Source organism: Choloepus didactylus, chromosome 2 (assembly GCF_015220235.1).
Source record: "Choloepus didactylus isolate mChoDid1 chromosome 2, mChoDid1.pri, whole genome shotgun sequence".
In the NCBI taxonomy this organism is placed as follows: domain Eukaryota; kingdom Metazoa; phylum Chordata; class Mammalia; order Pilosa; family Megalonychidae; genus Choloepus; species Choloepus didactylus.
The window spans coordinates 32,335,209-32,348,853 of record NC_051308.1 but is presented as its reverse complement, the minus strand read 5'-3'; the positions used below and the strand labels follow the sequence as shown (position 1 = coordinate 32,348,853).

The 13,645-nt window shown below is 37.4% G+C and overlaps 1 protein-coding gene across 10 annotated transcripts in view; it reads right to left on the bottom strand.

The window, feature by feature from the left end:
- The window catches only part of CDC42BPA (CDC42 binding protein kinase alpha), a 449,333-nt gene extending 439,425 nt beyond the window's left edge, over positions 1 to 9,908 (bottom strand). For 4 of the 10 annotated variants that reach the window (XM_037822673.1, XM_037822672.1, XM_037822671.1 and 1 more), the window contains exon 1: positions 8,480 to 9,906. In XM_037822673.1, coding sequence (XP_037678601.1) covers positions 8,480 to 8,657 — 178 coding nt within the window. In that variant the 5' untranslated portion in view covers positions 8,658 to 9,906. Of the gene's footprint in view, positions 1 to 8,479 lie in introns of all 10 variants that reach the window. The other 6 variants (XM_037822691.1, XM_037822669.1, XM_037822670.1 and 3 more) reach the window with 3 other exon arrangements.
- Positions 9,909 to 13,645: the final 3,737 nt, after the last annotated feature.

Here is a 13,645-nt window from a genome sequence, read left to right as displayed (position 1 = left end):
ACATTTGCAATTAGTGATGGAAAGAATGGACGGTGGCTTAATATTCACCGAAAAATAATTCAGTAAATAACTTAATGACAATAAAATGTTCCAATACAAAGTATCTTAGTTACACAGAGAAAGACATCTGCAATGCCAAAATAATTTAATAAAATACTATCAGTAAGATATAAATATGTCTGTTAATGGTGAAATAGTTATTTACTTCCTTGTATTAGAAAAGTGATAAATTTCAATTTACATTCTACCAAAAATGACATTTTAATTTTTCCTTTATCATAAGGTTGGACAACATAGAAACTTTAAAAGCAAAATGGGAAACAAGCCAATAAAATGCAACTATAAACACCAGAAAAGGAAAAATCCTAAACCAACTCTCAAATTTTTGGTAAAAATCTGGTATTATTATGTCCATTTTACAGATGATAAAACAGACTTAGAGAAGTTAAGTAACTTGCATAAATCACCCAGCCAGTAATCAAACGAGTCAGTCTGAATCCAAAGCCCCTGCTCTTCACCAAATTGGTTTAGAGCAGGAATATTTTAGGTTGAAGTATTCCACTTCCAGAACTTCACCATGAAAATTCTAAGTAAATTTAATTAACCTTTATTATTATGATCAGAACAAACTGAATAGGAAACAGTTTTTTTAGTTGATTAAGCCTATTATCATGTTTAAGCAATTTGGAATCAAATAAGTTAACAAATAAGTGCACATGACTAAACTAACTTGTGTATTTTTAAAAGACTGTTTTCATCCACATAAGTGGTACTTTTGAGCATAATTAGATTGAGAGTGGGAGGACGGTACTGATAGGGAAGAGCTAAAGAGAAAAATAAATCTGTATCGGAAAAGAGTAAAAAAGCAAGACTGATTAATTTATTCCCATTTAAGATACATGTCTCTAACTAAGTTCAGTTGTTATTAACTGCCATCCTAAAACCCAGAATAAAAGTTTATAGTAAGTACAGAGTTCTATTTGTGCCCATGGTGCTAAAACAGCACCAACTATATATGGTTGTTTCCTTAACAAAAGGGATATATTTTCTGGATTCTTTATAGTACATATAAACAGGTGCTCTGGCACTGGAAACACAGCTTCACAGATATAATGTTACAAATAATAGTACAGATCCTACATTTGTCCACAAAGTCTAAAACCAACAGCTTAGTGAAAATGTTAACTTGTGAAAAAAAAACAAAACACGATAATGGATTCTAAAATGTGTAAGTCCAGGATCTTTTCCTTTTAAAGATCACAAAGTAATGAATGAAATCTTTTCAGAAAATCAGACAATAGATTTGCAAAATGTTACAATTACTATTAATTACGTAACTGAAGCTGAAAAACAAAGTGAGAATTTCTGTATTTATTATGAATGGCTATACACAAATAACAGCACATTTAATTAGAGCAACATAAAGGTCATAAAGTAGAGACTTCTGAGTTATTTCAAGTACTTTAGGGGTCGAAAGCACAGGCTCATTATTATATCTAATTTCACTCTACTTTTATAGGATGCTTTTCCCATATGTAATTGTATCACCAGGATCACTCATGCTACTTACTCCACACGACTTTCACAAAGACAATAAAAACTCAACCACTAAGTAAAATCTAACTTATTTAGATTCTCTCACCAAGCAATACACTATCCCGAAGTTTCCCTCATTTCGCTTTCTAATCTTGATACTCAGGGAGTTATAAGAAAGCCATGAACTCATTCTAAAGACTTATTTCCCAAAAGACATTCCATGCTACACTGTTTGCCATCCATCCTCCAGATACTCCACAAAAGAATAATTCCATAATTAGATAAACCTCATAAGCCCTAAGATGACCTGCAGTTTTTTTTAATTCAGTTTTATTGAGATATATTCACATACACATAATCATCCATGGAGCACAATCAACTGTTCACAGTACCATCATATAGTTGTGTCTTCATCACCCCAATCCATTTTTTAACATTTTCTTTACACCAGAAAGAATAAAAACAAGAATAAAAAACAAAAGTTAAAAAAAAAAAAAAAAATCCCTCCCACTCCATCCCAATCTTCATTTAGTCCCTGTCTCCATTTTTCTACTCATCCATCCATACACTGGATAAAGGGAATACGATCCACAAGGTTTTCACAATCACACTGTCACCTCTTGTAAGCTACACTGTTATACAATCGTCTTCAAGAGTCAAGGCTACTGGGCTGGTTTGGTAGTTTCAGGTACTTACTTCTAGCTATTTCAGTACATTAAAACCTAAAAAGTGTTATCTATACAGTGCCCACCAGAGTGACCTCTTGACTCCATTTGAAATCTCTCAGCCACTGAAGCTTTATTTCGTTTCATTTCACATTCCCCTTTGGGTCAAGAAGATGTTCTCAATCCCACGATGCCAGGTCCAGATTCATCCTCGGGAGTCATATCCTGCATTGCTTGGAAGATTTACACCCTTGGGAGTCAGGTCCCAAGTAGTGGGGAAGGGCAGTGAGATCACTTGCCGAGGTGGCTCAGAGAGAGGACCACATCTGAGCAACAAAGAGGCACTCAGGGGGAGACGCTTAGGCACAATTTTAAGCAGGTTTAGCCTCTCCTTTGTAGCAACAAGCTTCATAGGGGCAAGCCCCAAGACAGAGGGCTCAGCATATCAAGCCGTTAGTCCCCAATGTTTGTGAGAACATCAGCCAACAATATAGGTGAGGAAGTCCAACACCTCCTCATCCTCCCCCAGCTCTGCGGGGGTTTTTAAGGTTAGATTTTGTCTGAAATAGTTTTGCAAACTCATTTAGCCATGTAAACCTCCCCACCACCACACACCCCATAAAGCAACTATTAATATCCCATGAATTTCTGGACACATTTTGAAACTAGGGAGGAGGCCAGAGTGAAAAGGCTACAATCCCAAAATGGAAGCAAACAGTTCAAATGGGGAAGAATTATGGGGCAAATAGTGGAATTGGAAGGTGAGGATCCAGGTCTTCATGCCTCTTGTTGCCATGAAAGCCAAAGTGCAGCACTAAACTGGGGGGAGCGATGCTAGCCAAATGGAAGGCCAGCCATTCCCCACGAATTGATGGGATAAGAGAGGTGGAAATTTTAGGGACAAAGAGTTGAGTTACTGGCTGGGAAGAGTAACCCTGCAATCAGCGGGAAGAAAAGAAAATCCCCTCCATCTGGAAGGGAGTTTCAAATGCAGTTAACCACAAAGGACAACCATTCATATGGAAGGAATAAGCAAAAGTCTGAAGCGACCTACACATATATATTATGAATCACTCAAAAACAAAAATCATTATGATAAGAAAGAACTTCTTGATTCATCAAGATACAGTGCAAAAAGCAGCTAAGCAATTTTTGGTCTCAGATACTTAAACTTGAAGTCACTCTCACTGGCCGTTTCAATGAGTGGCAAGGGATGAAAAATCTACGGAAGTAGCAAATCCTTCTCACATAGAGCTCATATGGAGTAATGGGAAGATATAACCAAGAAACTACTATCCTTGTGTATAGGTCATATGGTCTTCCCTAGGCCCAACAAGCTTATACACCTCTGACAATCAGTGGAAGAACCCAAAGTCAGAAAAGGAAATTGACAAAGGAAAAGGAAATGAGCCATTAAAGACAACACAAAGGATTGAAGTTAATTCCTATGTCCATTAAGTTACTCTAAATTAAAAACACCCAAACTTTCACAGGTCAGACAGAAGTAGCAATCAAGGGACAAGATATTCTTCCTTCTCACTTTTTTCCCCAGTATCTTGCCCTACCTCCACTTCCAACCTTCAATAAATTCTTCAGTATGTCCCCAATCTATCAAGTGTCCTTTTTGAAAAAATGAACTATGCCCATAATCTTTTTGCTGCTGAACAGTCAACATACTTAAGCTTAATCCACAATAAGATATTTCAAAGTCTTTTGACCCCAACCTACAGTAAGAAAACACAAGCACAGCACAAACACACACACACACACACACACACACACACACACACACACACGAGTTCTGCATAACAATACTTCCTTCTTCTACACATAATGAACTTGGTATTTTCTATTCTAATCTAGTCTACTTAATTTTTAAAATTTTGGTTAAACTTATTAAATTGATCTTAAAACCTATCACAACCAGCGGGATGAAAAATAATGAGCTACATACACAATATACTGGCAATAAGTGTACTAACAGAGAAAAACTTTTGAAAGAAATTTTCAACTGCCAGAAAACAGTAATACAAGAAAATATTAATTTGTGCTAAGTTTAGTTCTTTTATCCTAAAATAGCCTGGGCTTACTTACTATATAATATTAATCAAGTTGCAAGAAATATGGGGCATTTCATAACATAAAAAAATTTATTTTTATTTATTTTTATACTGCTATTAAGGTATGCCTTATACTTCCACATCAAATAAATTACTAAAATTCTTAGTGTTAATCCTGAAATCCCTGTTCTCATTCATAAAGCAATATATTCTTTTAAAAAAAAGATATTCCTCAAAAGAATTACAAATGAATATCAAGTTAGTGTAATAACCAGTATCATCTGATAACCACCTATAATGATATTTCTTTTAAAAAAGAAAGAAAAAGAATAAGAATGAAAGCCATCATTTACCAAACAACACTCCTACCATATGCCAGCATTGTGTTAACTCAAATAACTGTACTTATTCGCTATCATTCTCACAATAAGAGATTATTAAGTAGCTAGTATAAAGAAAACAAAACTATAATTCTGAAGACATTTATTATCCTAATTGAGGATTTAGATAAAAATAAATTTAACAGTATTAAAGGAACATTTTGGTAATTTGGTACGATTCATAAATTCTACTCAGGAAGAGCTAACAATAAAGAAAAGCAGAAGTGAAGAATAAAGTATCCCAGAAAGGTTTCAGATCCTTCCCATCAAGCCATCATCACATCTCACTTAATTGAGCAACATGAAAAAAATGTGAATAAGCTTTAAAATTACTCTAATAAAAGGAAAAATTTAAATCATAGTATCTGCTAATGTACTTGAATAACATTTATTAATCATTCAGACTCTCATATTTTTGTATATAAAGTAATCTGAATGGGCTATAAAATTGTTATTTAATGATGATTTATACGACATGTTACAAAGCCCAGGATTCAAGCATCAAAACCATTCTCCACATGCAGATAGTTTTACATGTTTCTTTTCTATTGACTAATATTATCTTACATTTAGTTTTTAAGTAAATTGGTAAAAAATTTCCTAAAATTCCAGTTTCCCATTTTGAAGCAAGGGGTAGCCAATTCAATGAATGATGTACTCATTCCTCATTTAGTCATTACTAGCAAATTGGTTCATAACTTAAAAGTTATTTTTACTTCTACAGCTCCACTTAATTTTATACAGTTATACTGTTGGCATCAAACTCTTATTTTAAAAACAAATATACAAACCATAATCATTTCAACAACTTAAGAAGGAAACTAAACAGCCTTTCAAATCCTGTTGGCTATAACTGGAAAATAACTCACATTACTAAATTTAAAAGTGATATATGACCTTAAAGAATTTTTATCCCCTTGCTTCTGTGCTCATTGGCTTTAATCCTCTCTTCCTCTTTCCTGCTCTACTTATTTCCTCCCTTGAGCCATCAACACCATGCTCAAGGAATGCTGTGGAAGAAAAACAATATATCTTTGAATTATCAGTTTTCTTATTATTGTCATCATATTGTTAGAATAAAACACCAATTTTACCAAAATAAAAAGGGAAATGGACCATAACTAGGAATAAAATGAAATTGATAGAAAAGAAGCAATACTGAGTTAGAATCTTAGCAGACTCCATTTTTAAAAGTAGCCTATCATCAGCACAAAAATAAGGCATAGCTAGATAACATTTCCATTAATATATACAGGCAAACACAAATATACAGCCTGTAATACAGAGTATTTAACTACTACTGTGCTGTAGCAAATGGGTCTTTTAAAAATTAAAAATTATATCATTTAAGGCAAATCTAAATTATCAAATTTAACCCCAACAACAATCCTTGTAAATTTTCATCACAGACACACACACACAAAAAAAAAAGAAGAAAGAAAAGAAAAGGCTTAAAAATTAGAGATCAATTCACAATCTGGAAACATCCTTAATCTAAACTGTTTTTAATATAATGCTAGATAATGAGGAAAAAATGGACATTATCCCAAAATGAAGTAATCAATTAATACATGAACACCCAATCTAGTTCAATATTTAAATGAATAGAAGAGACTGGCATTCTTAATTAACCTAAATTCTCAAATAACTTCCAGAGAGTAAATACTACTACTCATGATACATCTCTTGACAGCTTTTCCATTCCTAACTTTTTTATCTTGTCCTTACCTAAACTTCTGTGGTTGATAACTCCACTTTCAAGACCTCATACTTCCAACTTAAAAATTGGCTGAGACTTAAGAGACACTGCCTAACTCCAAAATGTACAAAATAATTCCTAAAAAATTCTATTCACTTGTTCTCTATTACTGAAAAACACAATACAAGTTTACATAAGAAACTGTACACTTTCTTTATATCCCATATCAAACTTTTAAAATGACAAAATATGAAAGATATAGTACTAAACTTAATTAACTTTGAACCGTAAGTCCCTGGTTGAAATTGTCTGGTATGTATTAATACAAACAAAACGTATTTGGCCAAATACTTAGTTGACTTTTGGCTTATTAAAAAATATATATGTATGAACAAGATGTCTGTACAGATAGCAGAAACAAAGACCAAGAAAACATATTTCCCAGAAAATATATGCAAGTCATTCTAAAATACCTCATAATATAAAACTACTATGTAAATTCTAATAACCAGAAGGCAATGGAGGATATGGTTTTATCTTTTATCATAATTTTAAAATTATATTTACTACTGGTACTTCCAAACAGTCTTCCTATGGTTTTGCAGATGAGAAAGAATAGATATTAAATCACAATCATAAACACAGGTAACAATGTCACAATGGAGCCATAATTCAAGAACTCAAAACTCCAACTCTAAAAGTACCAAAACCTCTGCCTTAAGTCTTTAAAAGGAAAGATTACAAAATTTTCTAAATTTATGAAACATGGGATGATGTAAAATTGCATATGCTTTATAGAATATTTAATCTATCCATCAAAAAAAAAAAAAGACATACTCACAAAACCAGTACAAAAATCAAAATTGTCTCACTCTTAAGAGAGAAGTCACTTGAAAGATGGTTCAGACTGCTCACACTTCCAGTCTAAGTCTGGTAGTCTGTTTTTACAAATCATCCTATTCACATTTATAAATTTTAAAAATCTCATGACATCCAAGTTGCTAGAAACTTTCTGACACTAGCAAACTATAAGTAATGAAAAGTTATTATGCATAGGCACTCCTGAATCAGTGGTTTAGCTAGGAATCTAATTTTTAAGAAACTTCAAATCCCACAAAAGGAAAGAGCTGCCAATTGACTTTTATTGCAGGAAAATAAAGTTTTACTTGAGAACAAAGATATTTTAGTACAAAAACTTGCCAACAAACTCAAATTACTAGTATTCCAAGTGTACAAAATACTTATTTGGCCAATATCCTTCAAAAGCCAAAGTACCAATACAAATCCGGATGATGTGTATTTTTTCCAACAGAAAATTGCGGGATGTTAGTAGGCATTCTGTATACATCAGAAGCAGAACTTTAGCCAAGCCTTGGAGCTTGAAGGTCACATGAAGCATGTGTTCTCATCATTGATCTATTCCTTTACAATAGGACTTCTAAAATCACATCTATATTGTAAAATAAAGACAAAAATCTAACTAGTTTAGATTTAAATTAGATTAAAATCTAACTCAGGCTGTAACTGCTTCCAGATATTCTCCACCAACTACCACAAAAATTTTCAACTATTCATGTCATTTTATCTTACAAACATGACAATTTCTGTAAAGTCCATGTTTAGAAGCTTCCTTGGCTGTACCACATAGAGATGAAATAAAACCCACTGATCACCTTCAGGTTCGGTGAACCTAAGATAAACAGGAATTTTAATATCTCCTCCCATTTTCACAGATATTTCCAAAGTCTGGGAAGAAATGTTTCCACAAATAAATATCTTTCAGTTGAATATATGTCATGTTGCTATGCATTAGGGAACTGTGAGCAATAACCTATTTTTTGTCCATCACATAATTTATTCAAAATCTCTTACTTCTGACCTAAAAACCCAAGTTCTACATCATAATTTCCACATTGAACAGGCCTTAAATAAAGGCAATAATTCAGTAGCACTGTTTCACTCCCGGAAACTTACTTACCAAACTACAAAAAAAAATCTCGAATAACTGGTGTCTATTCTTTGGTCTTGAATATTATTATATATACACCCATTACAGAGCAGAAGTTATTCATAATTACATCATAATGCCCAGCTAAAGACTAAATTAAGAGCGTTAAAAACAAAAAAATACAAACTTACCCCATTCTAGGTATTCAAGAATATTCTTCTCTCTTCTCAATGGAGAATTACTGCATTCATCATAAAGGCAGATGAGTATATCCAGTAAAGTCTCTACACTGAAGCACTGCCCATTGGTCTGAGCGGGCCCGTCCAAAATAAACTGCTCCAACTGCCTCAAACGCACTTCTCCAGACATGTTTGCTTCAATTTCTACTGGTTTTCCTTTAAATTATTATTACTATTTTTACAATATTTATGTGAACCTAAATTTCAAAAGGTGTGGTTTTAAAAATAAACCACTGTCATGTAACGCTGGTGCTGAATTAAACATTCAACACACCGGTAACCTCAATCAACTAAAGCGTCTTCGATTTCACATATATACATATATTTTGAAGAAAAATTATTATAAAATATATATTCAATACATTTTTAAGGAATACAACTAGACCGTATATTTAAATAAAATAATATTAAAAGTACAACGAACCAAAAAGCCAATACTTCTTTAAAAAAAAAAATTATTCTCCTTCATTCAAAATTCAGCTCATGCAACATAATCCTGAAATGAATCCGGTTGCATCACTAATGAATAAAGTCCGATTTGCATCAGCAATTCACTTCCCGAGAAGAAGAAAAATAGAAAAGGGAGGGGGAAAAAACTGAATTATTTAAGGGGGAGGGGACCAAAAATTCTGCTGCAAATCCTCCCAACCACCACTTGGATAATGTATCAGCCACAATTATTCCAGAGGGAAGGGAAGGGGCGAGGTCCCTGAAGCAGCCACTCCGCAGCACGCTGAGTCTTGCCCGAGGAAGGCTTTTCCTTTCTCCAACGAGCTCCTTCTTCTAAGGCTTTGCAGTTGGTCTTATTTTCAACGGATTCCGATTAAAACTCTTCATTTTTCTCCCCGCTTCTCCCAGGGGCCTGACTGGCGGCGCAGACGAGGTTGGAAACGCGAGCTGCGGGGCGGCACTCGCACCCGGGCTCCGGGAGCAGCGGCTACTTCGCCGCCCGAGCCCGCTCCATGGCGGTGGTCGCTCGTCTGCCGGGCCGCGCTGGGCCGAGAGCCCGGCCTCTCCACACCCGCACCGCGGCCGCCGCGCCGGAGGCTTCCGACGCCCCTGGAAAGGGGGGTGCCTTTCTGAATTCAAAGGACACGGATGGCAACAGCTGCGGCGGCGGCGCGGGCGGCTCCAGCAGCTACTTCTCCCGCTTCTTCACACCCCTGGGTTAAGGGCATCTTTCCTCCACGAGTAGTGAAGCGGCCGAGGTGCAAGCGGAGGGGTTGGTGCCGCTCCTGAGGAGACCAGAGGCTGTGGCAGCCGAGCTCGCAACCACTCCCTTCCTTTCCCTCCTGCCCCTCCCCTGCTTTCCCTCTTCCTCTCGCGCTCGTGCTCGCGCCCTCGGTTCGCAAGGCTCCTCGAGACCTCGCCGCACGCAGGCTGAAGCTCGCGGACGAGTCCGGATCCAATATGGCGGCGTCCCCCTCCCGCACACGCGCGCACACGCCCTCTCTCCTCCCAGCTCCCCCGCCTCTGCCTCGGCTACACCCGCCCCAGAGCCCCGCGCGGGCCCCAGCCCTAGCCCGGCTGGCCGAGCCCGGCGGTGTCCTGCGGCCGTGCCGAGTCGAGGCCCCAGAGAGTCTCGGGCCGGGGGCGCGGACGGCTGCACCACTCGGAGGGGAGGGGAAAGGGACAGCTTCGGCCGGCGATGCTGCGGCAGCCGCAATGTGGAATACAGGGATACGGGAGTTCGGGGGCCAAGAGGCAACTGCAGAGGATACGAAAGCGGGATGACCTGCCCGGGGCAGAGCTGGGGAGTTACAGCAGGATGGAGCCGCAGGCTGGGAACTGCGCCACCGCTTCGCTGCTGTCCCCGGTTTCCAGAAGCTTCTTGTGTGGCTCGCAAAGTAGGGCTTCTTCTTCGTCCTGGTAGACAGCACCTGTCTAGTACATTTGCCAAGGGGGCCCAGAAGCAGAGGGCTTTTAGGGTTACATCAGATTTGCTAAAACAGTGCCCCTTCTCACTCACCCCCCAAATTAGATTCTCCTGAGTAATAATTGCCTGGGTGTCTAATTACAGCTCTCCTCGTGTCTTTTCCCAGGACAAAAACAATGACATGCCAATATGTGCTACAATCCAAATCATGTATGTATGTGTGAGAAGGATGGAATTCCTCATCTCTATATTCCCAAAACTTTCCCTTTGTGAAGCATAGTGTTTTCGCCTATGGAACGATTTCAGCTGCTGCTTGTGTATCCCCAGCCAAGGTTACCACCTGCAGAGAACTTAGTTCAGATGGTGAAGGGAGTCAAGACTTAATTCACCGCTATCATGAAACCTACACTCAATGCACGTGCGTCACTCGTTCACACACATCCACATTTGTAACCCAGTGGCACAATTCAGGAATCTGGGCAGGGATGGCAAGTCATCGAGTAGCTACTGTCCCTGAGGTATTAGGGCTCTTCTAAGTTTCTGTGAATCTTAGTTTTAGGAGAGCTCCGTTTACAGAATTCTCGGGGAAGACCCCACATCTAGAAATGAAAGCTTACAGAAGTAATTCCAGTTGTGATTCACAAAATATTGTCAATCTTTTGTGAAGTCCACACTTGCCAAGCCTACAGATGCCTGACTTAAATAAGGACAGCATTATTTCAATGTGCTATTGACACATGAATGATGAAACAGACAAAAGGCCAATCATTTCTAGCCATGGCATTTTGTTATTTTTCCGTTTGGGTTTTGTTTTGTTTTGTTTTGTTTGGCATTTTTGTATATGTGTGTGATGTCCAAGTACAAAAATAATCAAAAGCAAAAATTTAATTCTAACACATAATAATCATTTTGATGTTTATTACTCAAATATTTTTACTATGCATTTCAACAAAAATGTTACAAAGTCAAAGAGTTTTATAGACTCCTGTTTTCACTTAGAAATATATTATGAACATCTTTGCAGGTCAACAAATATTCTTCAACAACATGGTTTTTAATAGTGGAGCCAACAGATTTTAACAATTTTATTTGATCATGGGATGGCGTAGCAAAGAAGGAAGCAATTCCTTTTTCTGCTTTTTCAAGTATGGTACACTGGAGAACTTGTCTTGATCCAGTATATCTGTTTATCCAACTTGCAAATTACTATAAAGAAGTTTAAAAGAACTTAAAACATGTTAGGTCTAAATGAATGCTAATTAACAATGGAAATAAATGAAATGCAGATATGTTTAATTTAATAAAAGAGTCAAGCTGCCAGTTCTTTCTCTACCTATTCTATTAGTACTTGGGTACCACTCACAGACCAGGGTATTGATGGTTGCTAAATAACCTTTTCCAAATTATTTAGAAAATAGAAGGGAGAATTTATTTAAAAAAAAAAAAAAAAAAAAAAAAAGTACAAAGAGAAGGAAAAAAGTTGAACCCAATCAATTTTGCCTGAATAATTCAAGCTTAGAGACTTAATAATTAACTAGACACTAAACACATTGTGTGGGTGTTATTTAAAATGTTCTGGTTGAAGTGTGAACATGCTTGTTAATGAAATCGGTCTTAAGCCAAAGAAAGGCACAGCTCCTGTAGCCCTAAGTGCCTGAAGTGTTCCTGCTAAGAAGAATGCCACACACTGCTTGGGAAGGTTTTCCTGGAGAAAAGAGCCTGGAAGAGGTCTTCATTGTGAAATACTGCTTAGGGGTCTGGAGATTAGATGTACACCACTGCAAACACACAACTTATCTGAAATAATCAGAGAAAGTTTTATGGAAGTGCTGGGAATTGATACAACCTTTCAGAAAAGTAGGACAGGAGACGACAGAAGATAGGAGAGTGGAAAGATCATGGCAGGACAGGAGTCACTAAACCTAGTCTCTGGTACTGGCTTTCTTCTAATGATGATCCACTTCTGGGCTGAAAGCAGGAGAATCAGTCCATCAATTAAAACTTTTAACAACTACCCCTACACTTACCTTCCTATATCTTACTCCAAAGCAACTGCAGGTTCAGTATGGATATGGAGAAAAGGGCTAAAAGCAAGGTAAGTTCCACAGCAGGCCTTAATATATCTATGTGTCTGAGAGTAGGAACCTCAAACCTCTACCACATCCCATTGCAGCCCAGCTAGCTTATTCTGACCCTGCAAATGAATGACTTGGTTTAGTACCCTCTGAGGATAAAATGTTAGTCCTTACTTCACGTCTCACTTCTGACATGAGTAATACCAAAAGCAAAGGATTACATTACAAAAAAGAGAGACTTTCTAATTGATAACCACTTCCTTCACAGAACACTTACAATGTGTAAATACTGTCTTGATTACTCTGAGCATGTTATTTTATTCATATAAAGTTTGTATAAAGTAGGAAAATTATCATCTCTATGACATACATGAGGAAACTGAGGCTTAGAGAGATTAAATAACACGTGAAAGATCGTATAGCTAGTAAGTGACACAGGAGCTGGGGGTCAACCCCAGATCTGTCTGATGCCAGTGCCCATGGTTTTAACTACTATGCAAGTAAGTTCTGAAAAATCTGCAGAACTCAGTAAACTCAACTCCCTCCTGTTGTGACAAGAAAGAAGTGGAATATAGTTCCTAATTCATATTTGTGAGCATTAGAAATTTACATCAAAGCAAAAGAAGGAAACACATACATGATATGTCAGGGTCCAACCAGAAAAATAAATCGCCGGAGTTTTTAACCAGAGGAAACTTGATCTTGGGAAATGGATCCACAGCTGATAGAAGAGATGAGGAAACAAATGGGAGAGTGAGGTGAACCACTGTTTGGCAGCAGCAGGAAGATTCTACCACCCCCTAGGCTGATAAAAGCTAACCCCAAGGCTGGTGGAAGCTGGAGCCACAGAAGAGACACAGGAGCTACTTGGGAGGCTGCCCTGTGCAGAAACTGGGGAGAACACCCTGACCTCCAATCTCCCACCATTTGCAGCTAACAAGGAGCCTCTGAGAGAGAGCCTGGATGAGTTATTCTCCAAAATACAGAGCAGAGCAGGCAATGGTTGAGGAATGAATGTAAGGGCAAACAAGCCAAGGATTTACATACTATAATTAACACAATTTCAGTTTTACCCAAACTATAAAATATTGATCAAACAAATGTTTTCTCTCTAAACAAACTATTAAGTAGATTTTGAAGTGGCATGGTTTTAACAGAGGAGCAGTT